Consider the following 12,700-nt stretch of genomic DNA (forward strand, 5'->3'; position numbering starts at 1 on the left):
TTATTCCTTTGTCATCTCTATGACATACAGTACATAGCATTCAGGTATTTCTACTGTTCTTTTATATTTGGTTCATTTTATTTTATTACTGTTAACAGATGCAAAAAATGCAACCAACTCTCACATGCAGTTCATTACATGCTTGGTCAGATACACAAATAAAACAGGCACTATTACAGTTTAATTGAATGTACTAATAATGTTAGATGTTACCGTGGAAACATCACTGTGGTGACTAACAATACATTGTATATAAAAGAAAGATTGCTGTATGAAGGCTAAATGTTCCATCAAGCTGATGATTATCATTGTGAAAGGTCCATTTTCTCCCACTGATCAAAGCAAATAATTTTGTCACTTTCACCTGACAAAGCATTATTAAACTACAAACACACAATATTTAAAATTTAGAGCATTGACTTGAGCCTAACTCTTTCACCACCTCTCTAACCCTCACATGCGCTCATTGAAAGTCCACAATCAACTGGATCCATTATGTAGATCGCTCCCTTGAAAGTAAAAAAAAAAAACTTGTGTTAAAGGGGTTGCCTGTGTTTTGAAGTATGGCACCATGGGCTCTTGATCGAGCATCATAAGTGTGACAAGTAAAATGCTGCATATAACACTATATAATAGGCTACTTCAATGTAATGAAATCCAAACAGCTTGAGTAAAATTATGCCTTCATTAAATTTAGATCAGGAAACTTCTATTTTTGTCAAATCAAAGCTCTGTTCAGTAAGTCAATCAGCCATTGAGCTTTTAGTTGTCAAGTTATTTTTAGGCCAAAAAGTCTCTCACATCTTATTGTCATTCACAAAAATCCACCAGTCTTTGAAAGAAAATGCACTAAAAGACCAACAACGGCAACCAGTTTTACAAGCTTGAGAGAACACTAAATTGTTGTAAAAATCTTAGTTTTACTGGTTAACTAGGAATTTATTGTCATAAAACATTTGTATTTTTAAAAGTAGGCTACATCTAGAAGTGCAACGTCAATTTTTATATGTGTAAAAAAAAAAAATTTAATTAAAAATATTGAAATTGTAAATCTCTTTTATGTTAAGTATAACTGAGAGAGAGAGAGAGAGAGAGAATGAACAGAATGAACAAAGATGAACAGGAATTTGTGTTATTCAGTAATTACCTTAACAGAAGGCTTCTTAGTGGAAAAGCCTCTGTACCACCCTGAAGAGAAAGAGCAAAGAGCACATGAGAAGATAATATCAGCCAAGTGAGACAAATTTACAACTTGATAAATTGGCTTAAACAGATTGAATATACAGACAATAAAAAAAGATATGAACAGTTTAAACCAGAGGGCAAATACTATCCTTGCAAAATAACATTGTTTTGTCACTATGGGTAAATTATAATAACTTCCTGAATATGTGAACCATTCTGTTTTTTCTCTTTTGTCCTTTGTTAGCTGTGACTAGCCCAACTTGCAACAGGTCTGTCTGTGAGAAAGTCAAAATAACTTTAGCAGCTGAAGTTAAATCATTTTTAATAAAAATCCTGACTTGATTATTATCAAATGCAAACCACATGAAGTTTATGTATAACTTTTCATTTATGAGTCAATGCTGACAGACCTGTGGTAGCAGGTAGCAGTTATCAATTAACAGCTAACAGTTAGCGGCTAACACTTAGCTAGGCTACATTACTTTGCTGGTCTCATTGTACTGGATTTTGAGGCTTTCCAGAGATTTAATGTTCCTAAACAGTGATATTTCAATTTGACCTTGTTTAGCAAGTTTTTGCCGGATGTTTTGGACAGCAAACTACAAACTCTTTGAATTATAGCCTATTATCAAGTGAAAGTTTCTCTTCTAAAAATAATCAAAGACAGCATGATTCTAAGCCACAAAAGTTACAAAAAAAAAAAAAATGGGTTAAAACTTGTAGATTAAAACTTTTTAAAAATTGGAGTTACATTAAATGGTATCTTCGACTTTTTATTTGCTCTGAAAACAAATTTGAATAATTCCAAGCTTTTCCCACGCACTGGTGTGTATTTTCCAAATTCAGAGAAAAATGGGAAAGAATTAGTATTCTCGTGTGGTCGACCTGAAACATACAGTATAACTTGTATTGCCTTTGGAAAGCTAACTGGTTTTACCTTCACTTTTCTCCAGAATCTGTACAGTTTCTCCAATCTCCAGGACAAGTGCCTGGCATATTGAAGACCGGAAGTTGCAGATCACTGTGCAGAGAAAAGAAAGGACAGGTAGGAAAGAAATTCAATTAACATCATTTTATTTGACTGTCAAAACTTTATTGCACATTAAAGTTTATTTTTATGTTAATTTTTTATTTCTCTGAAAGGTGGAATCTTCCTCATTGCCAGTGTGTTCTTTGAGGTTGTAATAGAGTAATTAGAGACATTTTAATAAGATGCTTTAATGCAAACATCTAAACACGGTGTCACTCAGGAACCACTGCTTAGTGAACTGTAAACAAGCTCCCACCCTGAAGTGGGAAGTCACTGTAATAAGCAATTAATTCTTAAGTGACCTGATTTTGTGCTGTGTTAAGTTAATTGAACTATTTCCCAAAATAGAGCAAATCCAAACTTCTAAGTAACATGGCTTTAACGCTGATTAATCATAAGTATGTATTAGCATAAATCTTCATGACGGTAGCTTTTGCAACATTATTCAGTCTTTGACCAAATACAGACACGTTTTTAGACTTAAGCACTGATGACATGATTTTTCTTTAGAGAGTAGATGCTACAGTAACAGCCTTGACAACTGCCCTACCTTTTTAATCTGTCTACCTCTGTGTAGCTCAGCAGGTCAGAAACATGAGCCATGCAGCCATCTATATAGAAGTGTCAGTTAATTCAGAATTTGTTAAAAAAAATTATGTCGCTCCAGTGATGATTTTAAAAACCTACAAATTGTGGCCCTTCAAGGAGAGTTTGTATGAATCATTATGCAAATAAACTAGTCAGGGGACCTAGTGAGGGGGAGGACAAGAGGGAGGGGCTTGAGCTCAGCTCCATTGCTTGTTTGAGGTAAACGAGTGTTCAGTTCCTGCGCTTGGGTAACTATGGCAACGGATCATCCACAAACTGGAGGGCCTTTTTCACTGTAAGTGCAGTAAGGACCTGGGAATTTTAGACTGGCAAGTTCATGGATGCTATACAGACGCTGGGTTCAAATGGATGGTAAAAAGAAGAGAGATGGGCAATCTTAAACAGCACTCTTTTAACCTTTTTTTTTTTTTTTTTTTTCAAATAAGTACTTTTTAGCAAGGACTAACTATTTTCTTATTGAAAGTACTACTCTTTAATTGTCTGGTTTTTATTTGTAATGCAAATTCCAAACTCACACTATTGAAAATTCTGTTGCAGAGGGCAAATCAGAAAAAGATTAAGTCATGTGTGAGGGAGCTGGGCACAGCACATGGACTCTTATTTTCTTCATCCTTCCTCAGAAATTCTCCAAGCTGTGTAAGCAAATAGTCACACACTTCAGTGTGCCTGCAGAGAATTTGCATATACCCAAAACAAGACCAGCAAAAATTCATTTTCAGACTTTAACATGTTGAACGTAGGTTGTTTGAAGGACTGATGGGACAGGGAGTTGAAAATGTTGGCAAAAGCAAATATTTCTGCGAAGCAATAGTATATCAGTCCAGACTGTCTCTCTGTTTGGTTAAATTTATGATCCACATGGCGTCTGATATTGCATAACTGACCGAGTATCAAGCATTACAGTCCATAAACCAGAGATAAAAATGTGTCTCAATTTCAAAGTTATTTAAGCAGCCAGTGTGGAATTAATAACCATTTTCCTCTGTGGCATTCACTGCTCTTCACCAGCGGTGCTACCACCTATGTTGTGTAGAAAAATAGCCTAATATAACCAGAGTGGCAATGTCATGTGGGAACAGACTGTGGGTTTGTTTTAAAGGAAAAAAAGTGGATTGTAAGTGAACACTGAAATCTTTCTTTGTAAATAGCTGTGGTGATGTTCTGCCAAAAAGGCTCTCTTGCAGTGATGGTAAGAATTTCAGAAAAACACAGCAATTCTACGTCCCCCAAGTTCAAAAAAAGGAATTGTGTCCAAGTTAATCTGGATGTTAGGAATCAGAGGGAGAAGTCTGCATTAGCTTTGTTTCAAAAGTGTCAAGGTTTACGACAGATTAGGTGAGATCAGTCTCTTGTGCTTCAGTTTCTCTTTTAACTTGCTTCCTTTTTTTATCCTGCACTTTTTTGTTTATTTTAAATCAAGCTGGTTTAAATGAAGAATTTTAATACAGGATATGGATAAAGTTACTTTATACATAAGATATAATATAATATAATATAATATAATATAATATAATATAATATAATATAATATAATATAATATAATATAATATAATATAATATATAAATATATTTTATAAATATACATTTAAAAATATCTCTTTTGTCCAATTTAGGCATGAGACTCTTGCATTGTGTTCCAGTGGATTATTATATACTGGTATGATCTGAAAATTGAATTCCACTAAGTATTTTAAAACATAGCATGTACAGGAGCACCATGCTCTTCCTTTAGAATTAGAGATTGACATACACATTATCTCCAGAACAATGGCCCCAGGAAGGGTTAGTTGGAAGAGAATGGGAACATGCCATCAAGAATTTCACAGTAAACATAATTATTGAGATTAACAGTGCATTGTGCTTAAAAAATCCTCCACAAGGAAGTGTGATTGTCAAAATAGATTCTTTTTTTCTTACTTTCATTTTAGTTCCAGTGTTTCATAACTTTCACAAGTAAAGCTGAATTGCCCAGAAAGTATCCTTACATCAAAAAAGAGTGAGTATGTCGACCAAAATGGTCCATTTTTCCTAGCTTGAATAGTTCTGCCCCAGATCTAGCTAAGTTAAGTTGGTCCTTGGGCTTCAACCTCTGATTCATAGTTCACTAAGGCCTGAATGCACACTCATTTACTGGGACAGATTACTGAACCGAAGCATTGGCAGCCAAGAGATTTCTGCCACACAAGCATTCTGATATATCTGACTACAAATCACTGTCCCTGAAATCTGAGCATGTCAGTCAGCTGCGGAGGTGTGTATAACAGTTAGATGATAACACCATTGGGCGCAACAAAAATAAAAGGAAAAAGAAACAAATATCCAGTGAACACAACTCACATGTGCAACAATACATGATCATGTGCAAGTTACTTTATAAAAAATTTAAAGGAAGCTTTTAAATCCTGACAAACACAGTAAAATGTCATACTTTATGACAATTATTCTTTCATCTTAACACTTTTTATTCTTTCAAAATCAACTGTTAGATTTGTGAATTTCAACAGTAGTGAGATAAAGCAGTGGGAAAATGTCTCCCTTAAGGAGACGTTATGGCTCAGCTTGTGATGGGTTAAGTCCACTTAGGAAAGTACTTATAGCTAAATGTAATTCAAGTATGACATGTAAAGCTATTTGCCATGTAGTAAAATTATACTTCCCACAAAGTTACTATTATTATGGGCTAAGATTCACTGCATCAACATGTCTTTCGAGATTTTGGGTTCTTTCTATTTCTATTCAATATACAGCAATGCATCATATTCATGCCCTGTTTGTAGGGTTTTTTTTCCTTGTGTTTCCTCCAAGCAACACTTCCCTACCATGTCAGCTTTTCATGAGTTCAAAAAGCACCACTGGTTCCAGATTTGTGACCGATTTACCAGATAATCCAAATGAGGTTTAAACTGTTTATGCAGATGAGTGAGAACAATTATCTTGGCCCATAAAGGAACAATTAATCCTTCGGTTTGTCACCATTATTCACATGCAAATGTAAAACATTTGAAAATATGCTGTTCTTGTCAAAATGAAAAATTCTAAAAAAAAAAATAAATAAAATGTAATCTTAAAAGTAGTTATTAACTACAACAGTCATGCAAATGTGGTGATGTGAAAAATATAGTATTTCCCTCTGAGATGCGCTGGACTACAACCATTAAGTTGCATAACATCTATACAAATTAAGTGCAGTTCTTGAGTTTGAAGAAAGAAACTGTTGCATTCAGCAACTGATTTCAGATATTTATGTTTTAATATTTCATGTACTGCTGCTGAGAGGACTCCATGTGGCCACAGTCGAAGCCATCTGATTCATTCCACTCTCTCATGTAGGCAGGTACTAACTTACAGTCAGAGCTCTCTGATGCAAGTGTGAAGACAAATTGCTGGTTCTATCGATAAACCCCTCAGTGACTCATGCAAATAAGACAACTAAAAAAATTCAAATTGTAGCACCAAATATAAGAAAAAGAAGAAAGAAAACAATGATGAGAAATGATGCAAATGATTTATCATTACAGTTTTGGCAAATGGTTATCTTGTCAACTGGCATTTTAGTCACAGCACAACTTCTTTTTTCCATACAAAAATAATCAATTGAGAAACAAAGTAAATATTTATTCATGATTATTACAATTATTACTCATTTTTAGTGGACCGGTGCAGCTCTGCTGTAGATTTGGGCCTAATGCGACACTAAAAGTTGATTTGCAAACCAATATTTCCAGTACGGACAATACTGACAAGAAAACGTTGAGCAGTAATTTTAAGTAAGCCAGTAATGTCACATTAGGATTTTTCCATGCTTCACATTAGACTCAACTTATTCAGATAAGCCATGAGAAAGAGAAAGGCCTGGCTACTGACAGGCCACAGCTCTGTTTATTATCAGTGCAGAGTATTATGTGTCAGATCCCATTTAGACCCCATGAGAAAACAGGAAAGAGGATAGGAAAATGTTCAAACCAGTGCCAGTGATACCATGGATGAAGCAGGATCAGAACCGATAACTGGGTGGAATGCAACACCGGGACAAGTAACAATTCACAACTATGGGATTCATCCACAGTGATGCTAAAGTAAGACTGAACTTAAGATGTCAACACATTATTTGGGGCAAAGAGGTTAATTCACCAGTGATTTGGACTATTTTCACAAAGTACAGTATGTACTGTACTGCGAATCAGCTGTATTTCCCTGCATTTCAGCACCGTGGACAGCGTCAGCTTCACATTTCAGAACCACGGAGAGCGCCAGGTCACCGTTCACAGACTGACGCGGAGGCTGCGCCGAACTGTTGCTTCCCCATGCGGACCTGCCCCCCTCTTCGGCACCCTGCTCGATTAAAACCCATATATTTGCTTTTTTTAAAATTAAAAGAAAATTACAGTGATTCTGTGATGGGTTTGTGATCATCAAAACACCGAATGCGATGCGATTACCACACAGCCACCAGAAGGGGAGATGTTATGGCGGACTGGCATTGGGTGCTTTCAGCTTGCGGTCTTTATAAAAACGGCCATGACGAATGTAATGCCTCCAAACTAAGTATACATATGTGGGCGTGTGCATGTCGGGGGAGTATCATGTGCGAGCCAGCGTGAGTAGCTCTGCAAGTATACCAAGCCGTAGAGCATCTGGACATGACTCATTCCTCTAATGAAAAAGCCTGTATAGTGTAATCATAGGCTGTACACACACTTTTGCCGGGACGGTAAGGCTCAGCTGTCCATTTTTAACCGCCATGTGGTATCTTTTCAGGACATCTTTGTCTCCTGTTGGTATTCAGCTGCGTGATGCTCATTTAAAGGTATTATTTTCCATGAAATGATCATCTATTAGGACAAATTTAACCCTCCTCTCTCCCCCCCTTCTCTTAAAGCCAAAAGATCACATAGATGCTGGACTAGACCGAATACAGAGCAGTCCCTGTCGCAGAACCTACATCAGTTTTTTTTTTTTCTCTCCCTCTCTCTCTCTCTCTCTCTCTCGTGTCTACAGGTACACTCCAGCTTTATGGAGCCTACACCTGTTGGAAGGACGCAGTCACGATGCCCCCTCGTGGTTTCAGCACGAATCGCTTTCCACCTCCACCTCCCCCCCCCCCCCCCCCCCCCCCCCCTTTAGATACCCTCAAAACAATAAGAAATGACTAAAATTCCACATTGACGCATTCTCTTTATTTTTCTGTCTCCCTTTTCTTCACAGAACCCCAACAGGAGCGTTATTTAACGCCCAACCTGAGGCTGTGTACAGACTGCGATGGCATCTTTAAGGTGGTGGGTTGTAGGCTGTATCATCCCACGCAATTTCCCTTTCTATGCAGTCACTGGCCGCGTACATCAGCCATTATAAGTGTATGCGTTTTCTCCTCGTCAAATGGCCTTAGTAGCTAATAATAATAATAAAATAATGATAAAGCTTTGAACATCCAGTGAGGGACTTAGACGAACAAAACGGGGTATTTCTTGAGCAAACAAGCAGCCAGAACACTATGTGACTGAAGTCTAATCAAAAGCAAGAAGCCAGAGGTTCTTAATTAGTAACATAAAGATTAAATCGACTCACCAACTCCGATTTTCTCCTCTTCTGTAGGTATCCACATATTTGATTATTTCCCCTCCAGCAGAGCAAGCCACATTATGTCGATATCGTGAGATGATGCTGGGGGGGGAAATGACAGCTGAAGGCTACAAATGGTCTTGGCTGTTTATACATACAAGTGGTTCCACGTCTCATCCGGAGGCAGCATCCTGACATTCGTGAGGGAAGAGGGCACCATCAAAAGCCTTAATATCTCTGCTCTTTTATGTCCCGGCGTGTGTCTCCAGTCTGATGCAGTCTCCGTGTCCACCTAAATGTAACGCACACACACGCGCGCAGGCGCGAGCACGCACGTACACGGTGAGCGGTTTTCTGTTTTTCCACTAAAGGTGTTATTGCAGCCGCATTTTCTTATGTCTGCGAAGCTAATTTGTCTCCGTGCTTCTCCTCCTTCCTGGCTGCTCTCAGCCAGTCGCGCGGAAGTCCACCTGATCCTCGGCAGGCTGCGCCGCGACAGCGCGAGCTCGCGGGATCGTTTGGGTAAACTGGCAACAAATAAGTCGCGATATTGCTCACTGATCCGAATAGCCGAGCTGGTTGAAGAAAACACTGAGAAAACCGCAATATATCATAAGCTGCGCCATCTTCATGCTCGTCACATGACTTGTTTTGTCAACACTGATGTGTCAAGCATTTGCAAATTTATCCGCCTCCTTTTTTTTTTCTTTTTCTTTCTTTCTGCATGCCACTTGCATCCATCACTTACTCAAACTGCTTTTTGTCGTGCCGGGATGCTGGCTGGGAGCCTGCCTTTTGTTTGACTGGGTGTGTTACTTTGGCGGCTGCTGGTCATAAAGTAGCTCCTGGTGTTACACATCAGGCCAGACGACCATGTGGGGGGAAACACCTCCTGGTTGAGTCATTTGGAAGAAGCAGACCTACTATACCGGCGGTGCTTTGTCATAGTGCAGTCATGCCCCCCCACACAGACTCATTTCTACAGCCACTTTCCCAGTTTGAGTTTGATTGATGCCTTTGGCAAGCTGGAAATCTCATTAACATCACTGTTGCTTGTCTTATACAAGCCATTCTCATAAAATATGTGATGAAACCTGAAATATTGGCTGCCATGGATTTGTTCATCAGTGATTCATTCGCTTTAAACAAGAGGTGTGATTTGAAACGTCACGCCAGACTTAATATATCCAAATAATTTGTTTCTATCTAAGGTGTACATTTGTTTTTTTTTCCTCCTTCGGGCATCATTATACATGTATTTTCTTTGGATTGAATGATTTAATTACTGCACACATAAAATGCTGCTTCAAGGATTTTGCCCTTCTGGACACAGAACAGCAGTCATGAATAATTTATTTATATACTTATTTATTTTCTCCTGGCCTAAATGCTCACATAGACATGTTTATTGTTCTGTTTTCAACCTAAAGCATGCCAACTGTTAATTGCGATGATGGTAGTATAATGCTGTGGGCCTTTTTGGGTGCCAAGAGAAATAGTGTAGGAGGATTAGAACCTAAACTACCTCCTATAGTTTAAACCTGATTGCACCAGTGTTCAAACAGGACACAGATCCTCAGAATTTGTTGCAAAAGACAGCAAATCGACCACTACTACTGGAAAGGCCTTATTTAAGTCCTGACCTGCAACTGAAAACAAAAAAGCAGTTCCCTATCAGGAGGCAGCGTATAACACATTCAGTGAGAAGATCTAGGAGGCACCATTCCTAACTAATACAACACTAAAATGATGAGAAGGAACTCAGCTCAAAGACTCGAGCCAGCATTGGTCTCCAATCCAAACACAGCATTGTAAACTTTAGAGCTTCTGCTCATTTCTTCATCCAAGCAAAGCACAAAGACAAGGTGTGATATGGTAGCAGGGACTCTGCTGATTACAAAGATGTCTGTCTCAAGTAATGAGATTTCTTTTAGGAGATGAACATGTACATTTTCTACTGTGTTCCTGGTGAATTTACTCTTAAAACGCACTCCTTAATTCTGACACTTTCGTCGTAATCTCACATATCTCAGTTTTAGTTTAAGAGCAAGACCACAGACAGCTCTTGCAGATTATTTCATGAAAAGAAAAAAAATCAGGCCTCAACAAGGAGAGGTTAAACATTTCCATTTCTGCGATAAAAAGCAATTAAATGCCAAAACAGAAGGTGTAAATGGCATGACTTGCTCTGGAATACTGTCAAACCTAAATAAAATGTATTGATGTTTTGGAGCCTGTATGTATCATAAACATGTCGGAAGGCAAAGACTTGGGCCCCATTTTCTTATTGTATAACAATAATAATAATAGTAGTAGTAGTGGTTGTTGTTGTATATTCATAGTTCAAAAGAGAAATAAAAAGTTTAAAGAAGCTGTTAAGTTCTATTTTGCCATGAAATTCAGTTGCATGATTATTTTTCGGAGAAACCATCCCACCAGAGCTGTATATGAGGCAATAAATTGAGACGTGTACAATGTCAGACTGAGTCACAGCTCTTAAACTATTGTGTGGGTTAATGAGTAACACCACAAACTCCTTGTTAAAAAAAAAAAAAAAAAAGTCAATCTTGTGGAATTATATCTGCATTATGATAGATGGTTTAAACTAACTCTCACCCAGGAATCTTACATTGCATCGCACCAGCATCATTCCACATAATCTTGTCCTCACGACAAGGCAGGAAAACAAGAAGAACAGGAGGAACTGAATGTTTAGTGAGTATGATGTAGTGTGGGAGGGAGGGCAGTATTCAGCTGGATAATTTCTCTCCATCAGAGCGACGCTGTGACTGACTCCCATCTGTCTAATACTTCAAGTGGAACATTGTGGGCGGTGTTCCAACCACGTACATAAAGCAAGAAGAGAATGGGGCGTTTCACAAGCTAAATTTGCATCCCAGATAATAAAATCCTTTATTAACATAAATTGGAAGTGTCCATCAAATGTTTTTCAGGGAAATGACTGAATGCAAATGGTTTAAAAAATTCATATGGAACATTATGGTATCATTTTTTCTCACTGCTTTTAACACGGCTCATTTAGTACTTCCAAAGTAAATGGGCAAAAAGAGGCAGCATAGGTGGAAATATAATCCATCATGTGCTTCAAAAAGACCCTTTCTTCACACATTTAAGTAAATGACTTTAATAACATTCATATGGACTCACACTTGGACTTAGTACTTACTTTTCTTAAAATGTCTTATTACTGGTAACTGACTGAAAACACTCAGCTCCTTGTGTAAACATTTCTGTTTTGCTTTAAAACACATACTTGCCAAAAAAAAAAAAAGATTTACCTTGCTAAAAGAATAAACAACTGCACACACAAATAGTCTGAAGCAGCTGAAAGTTTGGTTTAACCGCATGGAGAATGGGACATAAACATGCACATGCTCTTTGTCATGAACTTCACTGCACAACCATTTTGGTTCTCACACCGAGTCCGTTACGGCACAAGGAAATGAAGCATTCCATAAGGACATTTTCCGCATCAAACAGCTTCATTTTAGCCGATTTTTAATGTTCTGCAGAGACACAGGCATGTAAACAGTCTTCTGTGGTGGAGCATTTATACTGACAATGATGAGACGGAGAGCATTGAGCTTTAGACATGACATCAGCACATGTGTATGGTCTCCCTTATATGCAGGTAACCCGATACAAGGATGCTTTTGTGTCAACTCCACCTTAAAGGTGCAACATAAAAGAAAATAAAAGGTCAATAACAAAACAAAATTACTAAAAACTGCATTTCTTTTAGTTTCTTATCACTTTACTAAAATTCGTTTTTTTATTCACCAAGAATAATTCATTTATATCTACTTGAAGTGGCTCCACATACATGGCAGCTGATGTATTTGTGCCACCATTTTTACTTTGTCGTCTCAGCTTAGACAAACAACTGTGTGTGTGAAATGAGAACCATCCGAGCTTTAAAAATCCAGACTTTGGTAAGATGTTGGAGCACTATTTGGCATAAGTAATGCCTTAAAAGACACATACAAAGTAAACCTACGTAGTTTTGTTGTGGTTACCACAAGTGCAGTCATTACTGTGTCTGAGACAACTGGATCCATTCGCAGATGAAAACACGTTTATTATGTCTTTAAGAATTTTGGACCCTGGCAGCTACCATACATTCACAACCGTGGTTGGCGTTTTAAACATATGTTTATCGACAGATGTCAGCAAGTCAAACACTATACCTTTAATATGTTTCCCCGTCCGACGCATACTTTTTGCAGTCAAATATGTAAAAGATGCCTTTGTGTGAAGGTTAAATGTGAACAAGCGTTAGTCACATTGCTTTAAAG

The 12,700-nt window shown here is 37.8% G+C and overlaps 1 protein-coding gene across 1 annotated transcript in view; it reads right to left on the reverse strand.

The window, feature by feature from the left end:
* LOC306754722 (dedicator of cytokinesis protein 3-like) overlaps window positions 1–8,427 on the reverse strand; it is a gene marked incomplete at both ends in the record, with an annotated part of 45,869 nt that extends 37,442 nt beyond the window's left edge. The window contains 3 exon segments of the mRNA XM_079238787.1: window positions 1,148–1,188; window positions 2,123–2,206; window positions 8,391–8,427. Of these exon segments, the coding sequence (XP_079094913.1) occupies window positions 1,148–1,188; window positions 2,123–2,206; window positions 8,391–8,427 (162 nt within the window).
* Between the last annotated feature and the right edge of the window lie 4,273 nt (window positions 8,428–12,700).

The sequence above is a fragment of the Telmatherina bonti genome (assembly GCF_933228915.1).
Source record: "Telmatherina bonti genome assembly, chromosome: 4".
Taxonomy (NCBI): domain Eukaryota; kingdom Metazoa; phylum Chordata; class Actinopteri; order Atheriniformes; family Telmatherinidae; genus Telmatherina; species Telmatherina bonti.